General features: G+C 38.4%; 1 protein-coding gene across 2 annotated transcripts in view; it reads left to right on the top strand.

Moving 5' to 3' along the window:
• Positions 1–17917, top strand: part of Frmpd4 (FERM and PDZ domain containing 4) — a 992697-nt gene that overhangs the window by 101725 nt on the left and 873055 nt on the right. The window contains exon 3 of one of the 2 annotated variants that reach the window (XM_028761843.1): positions 122–243. In XM_028761843.1, coding sequence (XP_028617676.1) covers positions 149–243 — 95 coding nt within the window. In that variant the 5' untranslated portion in view covers positions 122–148. Of the gene's footprint in view, positions 1–51; positions 244–17917 lie in introns of both variants that reach the window. The other variant, XM_028761867.1, reaches the window with a different exon arrangement.

Genomic DNA, 17917 nt, shown 5'->3' with positions numbered 1-17917 from the left:
TCTCTCTCTCTCTCTCTCTCTCTCTCTCTCTCTCTCTCTCTCTCTCTGCAGTTGTTTCTTATGAGACAGTCATTCTTCTTATGAAAGAATAAAGAAGAGGACCCTTTCTTTCCATCCTCAGGAAAAGTGGGCTGTTTGGCTTTCTACCATGGAGGAGGACCTTGAAGGAGACAATTGGTCGACCTTCTCTATTCCTTGGGGCTTTGACAAAGCAGCAGAGGATAGCAGAGAACATGTTTGCCGGTGAGTAATGGTGTTCAGGTGGGACTATCTGGGGTCTTGTCTCTGTTTTCTGAGATGCTTTTCCATAGGATGAGTTTATATGAAAAAGGGTTAAAAGCCATGTCTCTAAATTCTATGAGAACGATACCTTGGATAGAAAGAGACTGGGGTCCTGCAGAATTTGGCTCAGGAAGAGAAAAAAAAAACTGGCAGTGTGGCCAGAAATAGCAAGCAAAACAAAAAGACAAACCTCAAAAACTGTTCTGACTGTTTTATTTCCTTAAGAATAAATATCTAGAGGCACTTTTGGGAGAGGAGAAATTTACCTGGTTGTTCTTATATATGGTATAATAATGGGCTATAATTCATGGTAAACTTTTGACAGCACTTTTTACTGGGGAAATTGGCTTACTCTCTTTATTTTGGTTTTAAAAGGGTGTCTTCTCAAGGACAAATGTACCTGTCAGGATGAAAAGTTTTGATCTTTGAACAAGCAGTAAGGTGCTGGCTATAGGAACCGGTTTGTGTTTAGTTGCTTCTTTCTATTCTGTGGGTTTGTTAAGTAAGTTTTTCTCCTTTGAAGAAAAAAATAGAAATTTGTGTAGAAAGTTCAGATGATTGCTGAGCAGCTTCTGATTTTTGAAATGTGTATTTTTTCCTCGTTAGAGTTGTATAATTTTCAAGAGTGAGAGTCATCAATAATGTACCTACTTGGGGATGCTGACTGCAAGGTTGCCAGTCACTCTGCTACTTAACATTTTCTCATTAATCACCAGCGCTGTGCATTGTAAGCCATTTATGAATTTGTTTAAGTGAGAATCCATCAGTGTGTTCTATGACTATTGAGTGGTTAATCATTGTACTAAGAACATTATGTGTAGGTCCAAGTGTTTCAGGACTTCCTCAGCCTAAGAGAAGCTCTCCAGGTTCTTAAAAATAATTTCTCTTGACTTTTCATACTTCCCAGTATGAGCCAAATGTCCTTCAGAGTTGCCTTAATTTACTGTGACAATAATTACGTGGTGGTACTATTTATTTAGAATGATTTTGAGATGTGAGGAAGTGAAACCTCTTTCTGCTGTGTGGTTCCTTGTATAGAAAATTTAGAAACAGATGGTCGCTTTCCGTGAAAATAAAACATGTGAACTTGACATTTTGGAACTTGTTTGGAGAATCCCTGAAAATGATTGGTTTGCTGGTAACATAATTTTATTAGCTAACTTTTCTTTCTAGTGTACCCTATTTCTTACTAATTTCACAGTCGAAGGGTGAAATAATTTGATATCTGGGCTATGGAAAGTGATCATTTAAAACACGGGAGCTCAGCATGTACACTTCTTATCTTGTCCACCTGATACTATTTTAAAAAACAGATTCGGCTCTAAGCTCACCAAGGTGTAGTTTTAATAGTTTTGGAGAAACATAGGTACTTGTTTACTGAAGTATCTTATCTCTTTGTATTTTGTTAGAACTAGATTTGTCTCTTAAGACTCAAGTCTTTGTTATCCCTGGATGTGTTTTATCACTCCAGAGTCATTAGATGATACAGGTTTTTTTGCCTCAGGAGTCCCATGTAGCCCAGGCCTACCTTGAACTTTGTATAGTGGGGAAAGGTGACTTTGATCAGCTGATCTTCCTAGCTTTAGCTCCTGAATGTTAAGATTATTGGTATGCAAAACAAACCACTGTGCTTTGTTTTGTCTTTTGTGTGTAAAATGCTACTGTGCTGTTATGAAGCAGCAGGGAACGTTACTGGTAGCATAACTGGAGCTCAGGCTCCAGGGGAAGATGTTCTCTAGGATGTCAGCTTGCTCATTTGAGTCTCACTTGTGCTACTGGCTTCTTGAGATTCAGATCTGAATTAGCTGGTTTTCCCATCAGGCACTTCAGGTTTCTTAGACCATATGTCCTCATCCTCCTCCATCCATGTCCCTCCTGGCTCATCTGAATAAGTAGCCCCAGCACTGAACAGGAGCAGGGCATGGCTTGCTTTCTTGAAACTTTTTACTTCTCCAGAATTAAAACAATTTGTAGTGTTGGTATTGATTAAAGGAAGCGACTAACCCCTTTACTCAGTCAATAAGCTGCATGGAATGGTTAGGAGCGAGGTTTGCAGTACCACCCTGAGTTTGATGTGTATCCTGCTGGCCTTCACTTATTGGCTATATGGATTTGGATAAGTGTGCCAGCATCATTAAATGTCAGTCTTGCATTTGCACAGTGAGTTTGGAGAGATGAGTGAGCTATAGACACAGAGCCTAGCTCACTCAATGTTGTGACTACTGATAATAATTCTTAGTAATTCCAGTAACAGTAAGAGTAGAGTATTTCGTAAGCAATTTTGTTGACAGCTTTAAGTTCATTCAATTTGTTGGAATGAAACTTAGAGGTTATATTGCCATAATGCTATTCTAATAGGGCCAGTGATTTCATTTAGAAACAGAGCACAAGAGGGACTTGAACACTTCTGTGCTTTGTGAGTTCTTTGTGTTTTTATTTCTTACATGCAAACCTTACTGAAAGAATAATAAAAACTGATCCCATTACCAGCAGATTTTGAAGCAGAAGTAGGTGCCAGGGATGCATACAATGGTAAAGTGTCTGCCTTACATGTGCAAAGACCTCATTTCAATTCTCAATACTGCCACCATGGATAGAAAATAAAAATGGAACAGAAATAAAAGTGGGATGTGTTTATTTCAGCTTGTCAAATATTCAGTTAGACTGTACCATGGTACTAGGGTACAAACAAACAAAAAGATACAACACCATACCTATTAGAATGGCTAAAATAAAAATATAGCATTGTTGAGTGCTGACAAGGATGTAGAAAGATAGAATGCAAGTATAATTTGCTGGCTAAGTAGTACAGCCAGTTTTGAGGCTTGCAGTTTCTCATAATGTTAAACATACTTTTCCTGGATAGTCCACATGATCTCTAGTTAGATGTGCTAGTTTACTCACACCTTTATTCTTAGCACCAGGTATACAGAAGCAGGTGGATCACTGTGGGCTACATAGTAAGTTATAGGTCAATCTGCTCTATATAGTTAAGTTCCTGATCAGCCTGGGCTACATAGTGAGATGCTGCCTCAAAAACAAAGCAAAAATAGACAAAACAAAAACAAATATTCCCTCCCAATAGCATGTTTTCTCTTATAGAAATCCACTGGAGTAACTATAAAATATAAAAGTAGTTACTTTTCGCACTACTGTGACAAAATATCTGATGCCAGACTAATGCAAATTAAAGAGAGAAAGGTTTATTTTGGCTCATAGTATCCATCATGGTGGTGAAGTCAGCAGGAGGCGCTTGAGATGACAACGGGTCACATTGTGTCTATAATCAGGAAGCACAGAGAGATTAATACTGGTGTTCAGCTCTCCTCCCTTTTGTTTAGTTTATTAACTCACTCCATGAAATGATGTCACACAGTAGGGTTTGTCTTTCCACCCCAATGACACCAATCTAGATCATTCCTCAGAAAAATACCCAGATACTTGTTCCTGAGTGATTCAAGATCCTGTCAAGATGACAATATTAACCATCACAAACCTCTGTCAAGAATGTTGTGACAACACTTACTAAATTTGACTGCATTTTTGTTTGTTTTCTAAGACCTGAAATCTTTAGGAAAGGCTGGCTTAAATGAGGTCATTTAAGCATTTTCTTCATTCATTCAGCATGTTTTCATTTGAGAGGAGATACACAACATGGTTGTCTAGGGTATGGAGGAAAGACTTCATTGTGGAGGCAACACATATTTTGGAAGTTAAAGGAATAGGAAAAGAAGAAGGAAGCTATAGTAAAGAAAGGGGGGGGCATTGAAAACCCTGGAGCTGGAGTTATAGATGGGTATGAGTTATTGTGCAGGTATTGGTAACAGACCTGTGTCCTTCTATCACAGTGAAAAGTTATCACAGTGTTGCCCTGGCTGGCTTGGAATAAGCTAGGTAGACCATGCTGGACTTTAACTCATAGAGATCCACCTTCCTCTGTATCCCAAGAGCTGGGATTAAAAGTATGTACCACTGTTCAAGATCCTAGTAGTAAGAATTTTTAACTTCTAAGCCATTTCTTTGGTTTACATCAAATAAATACATAGATGTGTGAATAAATAAAATAAACATAAAAAGTCCCCAGGGAACATGTTTCAGTAACTTATCTCATGAGAAAGGCACAGAAGAGAAAAAGAGTGGCATGTAAGTTGGAACTAGAGATTATTCAAGATCACAGAAACTCATGAGTAGATGCAGAAAGATGAAGAATCCAGTGCCACTCTCAGCTGTATAGCAAATTTCAAGACAAGCATGGAACACATGAAATCTTACCACATAAAAAAGCAATGAAACAAAATCAAAATAGCCCAAAACACTCCTGTGAACTAGTTCAGTAGGTAAATATATTTACTGTAGAGGACTGATGATCTGTTTTTGAAGCTTGGAACCCACAGAAAAAGGCGTGATATGGTGTCTCCATATTTGTAATCACAGCAAGATAGAAATTGGAAACAGGAGAATCTGCTGGAAACTCATCCTTAGCACAGTGACAGAAAGCACAAGATTGAGGGTTCATGGTGGATGGAGTGAACTGACTCTTTAGAAGTTAGTCTCAGCCCTCCACAGTTCACCTTGGCAAGATCCTACCTGCTCTTTTCTCCTTCACTCTCTGTCTGTATCTCTATTTCTTTTCCTCTCTTTTTTTCTCATGCCCGCTAAATAAATGAATCTAAAAACAAAAAACAACTTACAACAACAAATTATAAGAGTGTCAAGTGGGATTTTGGTCAGACTTCCAGATGAAGGTGCATCTAAGAACATTTTATTGTGTGATAATTGATTCCAAGCAAATAGAGGAGTAGAGATGAGGCACCAGAGACAAATATTTGATCAAAGAGAGAGGATGTTGGAGGGAAGAGATAATGGGATGTGATCTTACCTGGCATCTTAGTCAGTGCTCTATTGGTGTGAAGAGACACCATGGCCAAGGCTACTCATAAAATAAGGCATTTAATTGGGGCTGGCTTACAGTTTAGAGGTTTAGTCCATTGCAGCAGGAAGAGAGAGAGAGAGAGAGAGAGTGGGGGGGGGGAGGGAGGGAGAGAGGGAGAGAGGGAGAGAGAGAGAGAGGGAGAGAGGGAGAGAGGGAGAGGGAGAGAGGGAGAGAGAGAGACTGAGCCTGAGCCTGAGCCTGGTTTGGGCTTTAAAAACCCCAGACACTTTCTCCAACAAGGCCACAAAGGCTTTAAAAAGACCACACCTCCTAATCCTTCTCAAGCAGTGCCACTCCCTGATGACTAGGCACTCAAATACATGAGCCTATGGGGGCCATTATTATTCAAACTGCCACACCTGGCATATGCTACAGAATTCTTTTGCAACTTGTGTGACAGAAATGGAAGACTCTCCCTGTCTTTCTTCATTCATCCATTATTGATCACTGAAAAGATCACTATTCTCTTGACCCAGGAACCCAATAGAGACAGCCTTACAGAGCTGATATTTTCAGGGCTAAGTGAGAAATTTGGCTTTGGGGAAATTTAGAGTGTGAACCGCCTCTGAAAGATCCATGTTAACAGCACCTAGTAGATGGCAGCTATGAAAATCGGCAGTCTGTGCTGAAAACACAGATTAAGAGACACTGGCTCAGGGTTAGAAATCTCAGCCTTAGAAGTTGATTAAATAAGTTAATGTCAATCCTGTCTCTAGAAAAGAATTTGTCAACTGAGCTGGTCCTTGTGTGAGAGGAGAGATGGATCAAGTTTATGCCATAATGTCACGGGTGCTCATCTATCCACCTTCTGTTTTTTTCCCTTAAAGATTCATTCATTTATTTATTTACTCTGTGTGTGTGTTTGTGTCTGTGTGTCCATGTGCATATTTACGTGTGCCTGCATGAGTTTATGTACACCACGGAGATCAAGAGAGAGCACTGGATCCTCCAGGACTGAATTTACAGGTGTTTGTGAGCCTGATATAGATGCTAGAAATGAAAATCAGGTCCAGAACAAAAGAAGTAAGCATTCTTAATCTCTGAGACATTTCTTCAGATCTTCTTCCTTAAAAAAAAATGACATACTGATAATAAGCATCCTTTACAATGTCACAGACATCTTGAATGAGTAATTAACACACCATGTTGATTAATTGCACCTTTAAAATCACCACAGATCTACTTGTTTATATTCAGTAAACAATTAATTAAAATATTACCTAAATGTTTAATGCTCAAATCCTCAGATATTATCAAAAGTATTATGTATATGTCTGTGTGCATATGTATACACTTATAAATATCTGCTGTATCGGAACTTTCCAAAAGGATGGAGAGAGGAAGAGAGGGAGGGGAGCATCTGTGTTAATGAATCTACAAGGTGAAGTGACCGAATTTCAAAATTATGGAGGGTTATAACGTTGTAGACCACAAGAAATTGTCTTATCTGATTTTACTCTCTTTAAAAGCCATCTATTGCCCACACCTGTGTCTGACCTAACACCTGCTATCAAAATCTTAAAGTGTTACCTTAATAGACTGCTAGCTTTCATTCACCCAAAAGTTAAAACTGCCATCAGATATTATCTAACACCTATAGCAGAGCTGTCTCTGCTTTGCTGTGAGCCAACTATCTGTTGCTATCACCAATGTATTTTAGAAACAATTTGATTTATGACTTTCTTCATCCTGTAACTAATCAAATCGCAAATAACTACTTCTATGGTGGACATAGTATTTTGGGAAACCTGAATCTATGTTTTCAGCCATTTTTACTCATATTTGGCTCCAGAATAAACTATTTTTCACTTCCTTTAAGGTAAGATCTATACTTTTGCATTCAAGATGTGTGTATGTCTTTTATAGTAATATTTAATTATGAGTTAGGCACAGTAAGAGAGTAACAACAAGAGTCCCGTCGCATGAAACAATGGAGGTTATAGCCATCTCTGCTGTTTTGAACGCTTCTTAGTCACACTCAGTTTCATTGATCTGCATTACACTAGACTCTGGTGTGAAATGGGAGGAGGAATTTTTCTGTCCTTATTCTCAAATTCACACTGCATAGGAATACTGTTCTTCATATAAATCTCTATCAGTTCTTCACTAGAAAATATTCATTCAACAATAGTCATATTATAAATTGCCTTTGAGTTGGTGGTTTTAAGATATAGTTGAGATACTCTTTGAAGTTTAGTTATAATAGACATTAAAAAATCTTTATTGCCTTTTATTATAAAATTAATTCATACTTGTAAAAATTCAAAAAATGCTGTAATGACTAAGGGAGAAAATAAAATCTATATAATTGAGAAGTTAAGTATAGAATAAAGATCAAGGGTATCTTTTGTATAGATGGCTTGGCTGTGAGATATTAATTTCACATTTTTGTGAGGCTCTTTTGACAAGGGACATAACTCAGAACTGTAAAGTAGCTGAAACTTGAAAGAGATCATGGATAAGGGAGTCTCAAATGATAGTTATGCATGAATATTCTTAGCAGCATTATTCAAAGCAGCCAAAAGATGAAAGCAATCTAAGTGTCCATCAACAGGTAGATGATGAAACTGACACACACACACACACACACACACACACACACACACAATGGATCAATCTTGTGGGCATTAAGCTAAGTGAAAGAGGCCAATCACAAGAAGCCAATTGCTGTATGATTCTACTTACATGAGGTATTTAATGTAGTCGCTTAATAGAAAGAGAAAGAATAATGTTTGCCAGGAGCTGTGGAGAGGAAGGTGGGAAATTACTCACTGTAATTTTCATTTCAATGTAACATTTCAATTTTGATTAATGAAAGTGTTATTGGAATTAGTTGCACAACAATGTGAATATACCTAGCGGTATTGAACTTCTCACTATTAAAATGGCTAAGACCAATTTTGTGATATATATATATCCACAATGCTCTTACATTTATAACGTCTTCATTTATCTTTATTTTAATCTGTGTATTTTTCTTGCATGTATGTATATGCACTGTATGTGTGCCTGGTGTCTTGGGAGCCAGAAGAGGGCACCAGATTTCCTGGATCGATCTGGAATTAGAGGCAGGTGTAAGCTGTTGTGTGGCTCTTGGGAACCTAATTCTGGCCCTCTTCAACAGCAGTAAGTGCTCTTAACCATAGAACCTTATCTCCAGCCTCTACCACAATATATAGTTTAAATGTTTTCAGAAAAAGCCATTGTACTAACTTGTCCTGCTTGCATATAAAGATTGGAGGTGTTGCTATTGTCATATTCTTTGCATTCTGTAAATCAGGGAGTCCAACAGTAGATTGCAGGGATACATGAACTCCTTTATACTCATGGAGATTTGAGTAAGAATGTTCCCCCCATAGGCTTGTTCACCAGAGAATGGTACTATTTGAAAGGATTAGAAAGTATGACCTTCTTTGAGAAAGTGTGTCATTGTGCATGGCCTTTGAGGTTTTAAAATCTCATTCCAAGACCAGAATCTTTCTATTCCTGCTGTCTGCAGATCCAGATGTAGAACTCTCAACTACTTCCCAGCACCATGTCTACTTGCGTGCTATCATGCTCCCCAATCTCAACCTTTGAAACTGTAAGCCAGCTCCAATTAAATGTTTTCTTTTATGCGAGTTGCCACGGTCATGGTGTTTCTTCACAGCCATAGAACGCTGACTAGGACAAAATGTAATGCAAAATCTTTAAGGAAAAATCTTTGCCTATTTATTTTTTATTTCATGAGTGTGGGTTCTTTGCCTATATGTATTTCTGAGAACGATATGCATGCAATACCCACAGAGGCCAGAAGAGGGCATTGAGACACTTGGGACTGGACTTATAGATGGTTGGGAGGTGCTGTGTGAGTGCTGGGTATGGAACCCTGGGTCCTCTGCAAGAACAGTCAGTGCTCTTCACCTCTGGGTCATCCTGTGAGCCTCCTTAATGCAATTTTTTTTTCTGTCTAAGCAGTTTTTTTCTTTTTCTGGTGGAAAGGGATCATCACTTCAGTAACACTTCAGTTTTTCAAAGAAACATGTGATCCCTCTTGTCTGACCCCATAAAAATAGGCTTAGAAGCATTCCTAATAGATTGGTTTCTATTCAGTAGACCACATTAAGTTAAATGTGCATATAGACCTTATTAAATTAAATGCACATAAAAGCTATTATTTCCAAGGTTTGAACTGAAGGCATAACCAAATAAAGAAAAATCTTATTAAGGCTCATCAATACTATCTATTATCCCATCTGTATTTTCAGAAGCAGTTATTATTTAATGGGAAAATCCTTTCAAAAGGAAGGCAGCTTTGGGAGATACCCATGTTAGATTATACCTTAATTCTGCAGGGCTGTGCAATGCTATTTATTAGTATCTCAGCTTTTCCCACACAAACTAAGAAGCTATACCAATGGTAATTGATACTTCAAACCCCATCTGCCACTGCTATTCATCAGTTTTCTATGATAAGTACCACAGTTTTCAGAAGACTTTTAAGGTAATTGTCTTAGTTACTATTTTATTGCTGTGAAGAGGCACCATGACTACAGCAACTCTTATAAAAGAAATATTTAATAGCGGGGTTTCTTATACTTTAATAGACTCAGTCTACTATTATTTGGGCAGGGGACACAGCAGGCATGATGTTGGAGAAGTAGGTGAGAGCTACCTCCTGTTCCTCAAGCAGAGAGAGTGAATCTGAGACTGTTGTGAGCTTTAAAAACCTCAAAGCCCACCCACAGTGACACACTTTCTCCAATAAAACCACACTTAATCCAGCAAGGCCACACCTCCTAATCCTTCTAATTCTTTCAAATAATGCTACTCTCTGGTGACTAAGCATTTGAATATAATATCCTTTGGAGGGCATTCTTATTCAAGCCACCATAGTAGTGATTGAGGAAGTTTCTGGTGTTATAATAAATAAATTTAGGGGCTAGAAAGATGGTTCAGTGGTTAAGAGCACTTGCTACAATTGTAGAGTATTTACTGCTCTAAATGTGTTTGGAACTTTGGAGAATGGAATCACAGAATAGTTCTGAGTAAGGTCTCATGGAACAGCCAACTGTTTTAGAACATCAGAAATTTTATACCCTGAGAGTGAAGAAAGTTCACCAGAGTAAAGACTTATGAGTTCAAGCTATGGCAAAAATACGGTTTTTGTTTCATAGAGACATGTAAAAAATGATAATATCCAGTTGTTAATGAGTAATCTAAAGTAAACTTACTCCAATTGACTACACCCAGCATGGGCACAGAAGCACATTCTAAGAACAATTTTTGTGTTTTTGAAGGAACTAAGATCACAAAAGTCTTATTTTATTTTCTTGGAGTTTTCTCACAAGCATTCAGAATTTCCTTTGCATGACTCCATTCTTGGTCCGTATTCCAGGGAGTAGAGTACTAGTGTTTGGTTCCCAGTACCCATTTTGTTGCTGCACATATGTGGGTACACACACACACACACATGCTTGTGCACACAGAAACACAAATAAAAGCAAAATTTTAAAAAAATAAACAGTATATTTTTGTGGGAAATAAGTAGGAAATGTAATGACATTTTGGAGAAGAAATTCAGATTCATATAGAGAGATCTTTTTCTCATGTTTTAAAGCCCAGACAGATGCGGTACTTTGATGAACTAAACCTATACGGCATGAAGTCTTTCCCTAGGCAATTTGATAGCAACTCAAGTCACTCCTTTGGTCCCCTACCCCTTTCTTAGCTACAGAGTGGCACCTTATGTTGGAGATAATTGCTGATGGGACATAATCCTTGAAGGAGACAGAAACTAATGGATTAGAAAGTCCTTGTTTTTAATATATTTGTTGTGGAATACATTCTTCTCTTCCCCACTTTGGAGTTCAAAGCCCCAGTGCAAGCAATATGTACATACATTCATATACACAAAACCATCCCCAGGTATCACAGTGGTAAATAAATTTAAATTTAGTGTTTGGAGACAGAACCTCCTGGGGCCCAGGCTGGCCTCAAACTCACTATGTAATAATCTATAGATGATTTGAACTTCTGATCTTGTCTTCACCTTTCAGGTGCTGAGATTACAGCATAGGCCACCATTTCTGGCTTATGTAGTTCTTTGGAATTGAACTCAGGACTTCTTGTGTGCTAGGCAGGCACTCTGCCAACTGAGCTATAAGCTCAGCTCTGATTTTTCACTTAGCTATATCTCATGCTCCATTTTTTTCTCCTTTATTGGATCACTTGGCTTTTATCTGGTAAATATATCTTAGTAACAACCTTGCTTCCCAAGCTAACACTTTATGTCAACTGTTACCTTCCCCTGGAATGGCCCCTCACTCAATATCTGCTACAATGTCTTTTTCTAGGAGCAAAGTTTCTTGATCACATTGATAAGTATCTGGTGTGTTTACTACCCTTCTGAGACAGCTGTATCTCTTCAGCCTTATCATCACCTAGTGAGACAGGAGTTCACTACTTCCAGAAGGGCAAGGTTTCTTGATAAATTGTAAGCCAGAAATGTCTCCAGAGAACAAAAATTACTAAAGAGCACATAAATAACCTTTGACATGAGTAAAATAAGTTAAGAGAAATGGCCTGTAAGGTTAACTACAATATGATCACTCCCACAATGGGACAAGCAAATTGTAATTGGCTCCCATGCTTGGCCAAGTGGCATGTGCAGACTGTGCTTAGGCCCTTTACTGCTTTGTCATGGAATGTGCTTGAAGAACAAATAATCTCAATAAAGATGACCTCAATTTCTATCTAGTTTCCATTGTCAATTTCTAAAAGGCCCCTTTGTAAAGTTTCCCCTTTACAAGTCCTTCTCACCTTTTTCCTTAATAAAATCTATTTTCACTTGCTTATTCCTTGTCTGTGTTCCTTATTCTTCATCAGAAGACAAAAAATAAGCCTAGGAAGGCTCTATTGTTCTCAACAGACTCACACTGCTAGTGTTATTAAGCATACATTTGTTTATTGTTTGCTTTCCTCAAAGAATATTCTTTTACTCAAAATTGAAGGTGTTGTAGCTTTTTTGTTAAATGAATAAATGAAGGGATGTTTGACAAGAAACTAGAGAAGGCTGAAAAGTCTGATTTTCTCTACTGAGGGTGCCATTTGAGAAAGTACATTTCAAACATGGTTTGTCAGTACATAGTTTCCTTTTTAAAATATGCTTTGAGAAAATACTACAAAAACAAATCTAATTTTGTTGATATTTTTATCTCATTCTTAACCACTGAGACATTTTATTGAGATACTCTTGGAAATGTAAATTAATTTTGGGATTTCATATTACCAAGAACAATCAGTAAGTAGAGAATTTTTTCCAAATGAAGCACATTAAAGCTACGATATAGGTGAGATGACTAAACATGATCACTGCCTGATCAATATGATCAAGTCCTTTACATTTACCTTCTACTTCTATGATGTGTTTATTTATCTTCAAAGTCCCACTCTGTATCTTTTGCTTTCATATGACACAAATGTTACCTGTATTTTTTTCTGAAATTCTACCTTTTTGCTACATATATTTCACAGTATCTTTCCATTCCTGCAGTTAACATGTATCACAGTAAACAAGAATTTTTAAAGTCTCTCAGTAAAGCAGCATGAGACATTTTAGAATATATATGCCAATGGTGCTGTTTCTTGTTTTCTTTCTTCATTTGCATAGAAAATTAGAACACCATTATTCAACCAATGCATGCTTCTTTTTCCTCTCCACAAATCTATATCGAAGTTGTACCTGCTCCACTAAAATATCCTCTGATAACACGAGCAAATCTGACTGTCCTTCTAGGTGTCTAGAGAATGTCACTGTTAATGCTAAAATATTTTGAGGCTCAAATATATGTTTAGTGCACTACTATGAATAAATGGACTGATGTTGTCTTATTGCTTTCTTAGTATCAAAACATTTAGAAAGTTAGTATCTAACATTCTAAAATATACTGCAAGTTTCTTAGAATTATGACCCCATTTTTTTCACATTCTCACTAGACGTAAGTGAACTTTTATCAAATTGAACTGAGTATAAAAGAGAGTTCTTCAATAAAAATTTCTATAGGTAGAAAAGTCAGCTTTCCAGTTGATAGATACATTTAAAAAAATTATTTTATTTTGTCTTATGTGTATGGGTGATTTGCCTACATGTATGGTATGTATGTATACCACACTAGTGCAATGCATGAAAAGGCCAGAAGAGGGCATTGTAACCCTTACTGGAGTTACAGATGGTTGTGAACTGCCAAGTGGGTGCTAGGAATCAAACTAATGTCCTCTGGAAAAGCAACCAGTCCTATCAACTGATGGTCCATTTCTCTGGTCCCTGTAGATAAATTTCTTAACAGGTCATCTATGTGTTCTTGCTTTAATATTTTCTATTATGTTTTATATTTTCTATTAGCATGTATTCAACATAATAATGGGTTTCATTATGCCATTTCTTTCTTATATAATTTGATCATGTCTACTCCCACATTGTGTGTATACCAACTATCAATTACTATGTTAAAAACTACCCCCAAACATCATAACTTAAAACAGTGATTTCTTACTTCCTATAATTCTGTAGATTGGACTCAGCAGGATGGTTTATCTATTCCTTGGGATCCTAGCTGAATTCTTGTGTATCGTTACATGAATCTAAGTGGTCCTCTGGTTTGCAGTGTCTGCAATGGCTATGCTTACACATCTGGCACCTTAGCCTTAGTGTCTGGCAGAGCTGTGGCTTAACTTGATCACTCACTCTATTCCTTTAAGTAGACTAGGGTAGCTGAATCCCAAGATTGGAAAAGATTCTGGAAAGCTGCCAGGCTTCCTAAGTACTAGGCCTGGAAGCCATACAGCTGGATATCTGCCACAGCTTCCTGATCCAAACAAGCCATAGGACAACTCAGAGGTCTGTCCCCTCTCTGCTGGAGAAACTATAGCTTCACATTGCACAAGGACATTGGAATAGAAGGATTGGCAGCCATTTTCTTTGTCAGATAATCTATCACAACATGGTAGCATGAAGAGGATTTGAAATGATTTAGGTGAATTAAAAAAAAAAACTTGCTTCAGAGAAAACAGAAACTTAAGAGATGTGAAGTGGCTTGCTCACCATCCCACAGCTGTTTTTCTAACCTATCCGTTTACACAGTTCCCACACCCACAAGATCTACATCACTGAGAGCTCATTTACAAGAGCCCCTGAATCAGAATCTGCCATCCTTGACATCCTCAGTGACTCAGGAATGCACATTAAGTTGTGATGGAAACTCCATTGCTAATTTTACTTCCAAAACTATGAGAGAAAACCTGCTGCCAATCAAAGGAGGTCATGCTGCAGCTAGAGAATTCGAGTTAACAAGAAAAGGGCTTTACTTTCCTTATGCCTTATTACATTTTTTAAAGCCTAGTCTTAATTTACAAATGCTATGGAATTTAATCTTCAAAACAACTGTGAGTAGTCATGATAACAGTTCTCTTTGCTTTTCTTCTTTAAGTAGGTATTTTTGTTCTTGGAGATAAGGCTTGATGTAGCCTAGATCACCTGATACTTGTATAGCTATGTATGATATTAATTTACTGATGCTTGTCCCTCCGTCTCCCATTTGTGGGGATTACAGATAAATGTGTACCAGCATGCCCCCCAGTATGTGCAGTGTTGGGAATCAGACACAAAACCCTTTTGCATTTTGGCTAAGTGCTCCAACTGAGCCATGTCATCTGTCCTGGACTTCTTTTGTCTCTTTCTCCTCTCCTCCCCTCCCCTCCCATCCCCTCCCCTCCCCTCCCCTCCCCTCCCCTCCCCTCCCCTCCCCTCCAATCCCCTCCCCTCCCCTTTCCTCTCCTTTCCTTTTTCTTTGTGGATGGTAGTTTTAACAGTACATATCCAATTTTCTGGGGACTCAGTAAGTAGCCCAGTATGGCCTTGAACTTATGATAGTCTTCCTACTTTGGCCTCCTGAATGCTGAAATTATATGCATGAATCATCACGTCTTTCATTTTCCAAAACAGGAAGCTGTTGCTCAGATGTCAAGTACTTTACTGAGGTCACCAAAACTTGCACAGAGACTCAGAACCTGGAGTTTTCTAATTTCAAACTCTGTTTATAGTTACTATATGATAGCCACTGGCAATTGACACTGGCCAAAGATTCTGAATGTTTGGAGGAAGAAACTGTCAGTGGGAAGCTGTGGCATGTGGCTGCCTTGGTGAGCTGTCACTACCTTCCTGAATCCTCCCACTCCCAACTTGCCTCAAGTGAAGAGGTTGGCACGGGTATGCAGCAGATGGCACAGCCCCACTCTGCCGTATGCACTCTGCTCCTTGTTCCTGGGTGCACAGCTGCCTGACACAGGCCTTGCCAATTGGGCAGATGCCTCTTGGGGTATCTCCAAAGGCCATTGCTCAGAGAATTCAGTCCAACATTTTCCCTGCTTCCTCTTTGACAAAAATCTTTCCTCTACTTCCCAGGCTTTCACCTGGGCCAGAGAGCCCTGTTTTCACTATGACAAGAAGCCAATGCCAAACCTTGAATTGCTCATAGCAGGTGTGATATGCATACAGTACTTTGAGAAATGTGGGAACCAAAGGAAGAAGCATGGGAGGCTCCTCCCAGATCCCCTGTTTTGGGAGAGCTTAGCACCCATCAGGGTTTCCTTCTGACCAGCTGTGTGTGGGCTGGAAAGGCAATTTCCTTCTTGCTGTTTGCTGTCCAGGGATGACAGAGGAATAAATGAGGAATGAGGACCAAGAATAAGGCAAGGACATTTGTCTTCCCAGACCCAGAAGCTGTGCATAGAGAGGGCCCAGCAAGAAAGAATTCTTTTGCATTGGATAGAAACAAAGCAATGTCTATGTTTCTTTTTGTCCAATCAGCACATTCAGCCAGCACAGTAGACACGAACGGTTGGCATCTTGCACTGACTGTGCAGTAACAGCAGCTCAGGTAATATTGTTACTCTCTCTGGATTAGAACCGTGTTTATCACTTTGTTTGGGTAAGTGACTTGAGCTTGCTAAGCCCTAGGGTTCTCATCTGGAAAATGGAAGTACTTTTATCTTCTTATAGTATTGCTATGAGGAATAAATTGAATAATATATGTAAAAGGATTACATGGCCCAGTTCTGGCATTCAATATATATTTGATCAAATGTTAGCTACTGATTTTTAAAGCTTTTGTGAGGGCAGCAACTGTCTTGTCCTCTCCAAAACCAATTCGTAGAACCCAATTATTTTGTGAATGAATGAATAAGGTTGTCGGTGAACAAGTTTTATAATAGTTATTCTTGTGCTTCTTCTGAGAATTGATTGAGGAAGAGCTGAGCACTTAGGAATTTGTACAAATGTGTAACTACAAATAGAAGGTGTATATGGGGAAAGGGCTAGAAAGATTGGTTCAAGGGCTGGAGAGAGAGAATAGCAGTTAGGAGTGCTTGCTGCTCTTGCAAAGGATATGGGTTCTGTACCTAGAACCTACATTGAGCAACTCTCAAGTGCCTGTAATGGAAGTTTCAGAGGCTCAGATATCCTCTTCAGGTTTGAGATGCACACAGATATGTGTGTGTGTGTATGTGTGTGTGTGTGTATACATATACATATATACACACATATACACATACATATACATACATACACATATACATAAGCATATGCACATACATTCATGTAGGCACACAGATAAATACAAATAAAACTAAATCTTTAAAAAGGACAAAAATAAAAATCTGTTCAGTGCTGCCTAGCTCGTCATAAATGATAAATCATTTTCCTCTAGACCCTCTCTTTTTTCTAGTTTCTTGTCTTCCTTTTCAAGATTGTGTTTCAAAGTTTATCTAAATAGATCCTTTCCAGTCTCCGAGTAGAATGTGGGTAGTTATCTAAGGTATTTTTGTAATTAAAATGAATTTAATTTATTTTATGTTTATTTGTATTTTGTCTGCATGTTTGTTATAGACCACATGTATTCATGTGGAATTCAGAAGAAGAATTCGGATCCCACTGGACTTATGGATGATTGCAGTCCACCATGTGGGTGCTGGGAATTGAACCTGAGTCATTTGCAGGAACAAAAATTACTCTTAACCTGAGCCATCTCTTCATCTCCAGGCATGGTCTATCAACACATTTATTACTATTGTTTGTGTTTAGATTGAGTACCAGGGCAATCATGCCACAGCCTTACTTGGGTGAGGGAACAGTATTCCTCTTTAATGTTTTTACATTTAAATTTTATTTATTTTATTTTTGAGAAATGCTCTCTTTTTGTACTCCTAGCTGTCTTGGAACTCGATGTGTTGAGACCAGGCTGGCTTCAAACTCAGAGAGATCTTCCTGTATCTACCTACCAAGTGCTGGGTTAAAGGTGTGCATTGTCCTTTCTCATCTTAGTTCATTCAAGACCTTGATATCTGACAGCTATGAGCTCCTTCGCTTTCCCACATGTTATGGGAAGACAGGATGAACAGGAAGACCTAAGAATCCATACATAAAAATCTGGTGAATGGCAGTGGAATTAATTCTGCTTAGATATCGAATTTTTCGATGGTGGCATGGGATTTTTTCACAGTTAAAGAAAGCACAAAGATGCATTTGAGAGGCATGATTGAGCCTGAGCTACACAACAAGAGGATCTAAAAACATAACCCAGGGCAAGGTGGGATCAGGGTTTGTTTTCTTTAGAGAGAAAGAGAGAGAGAGAGAGAGAGAGAGAGAGAGAGAGAGAGAGAGAGAGA

Source organism: Grammomys surdaster, unplaced genomic scaffold (genome assembly GCF_004785775.1).
Source record: "Grammomys surdaster isolate TR1022 unplaced genomic scaffold, NIH_TR_1.0 131, whole genome shotgun sequence".
Lineage (NCBI taxonomy): Eukaryota > Metazoa > Chordata > Mammalia > Rodentia > Muridae > Grammomys > Grammomys surdaster.
Note: the sequence above shows the minus strand (reverse complement) of the source record. Positions and strands in the feature narration are given on the sequence as shown.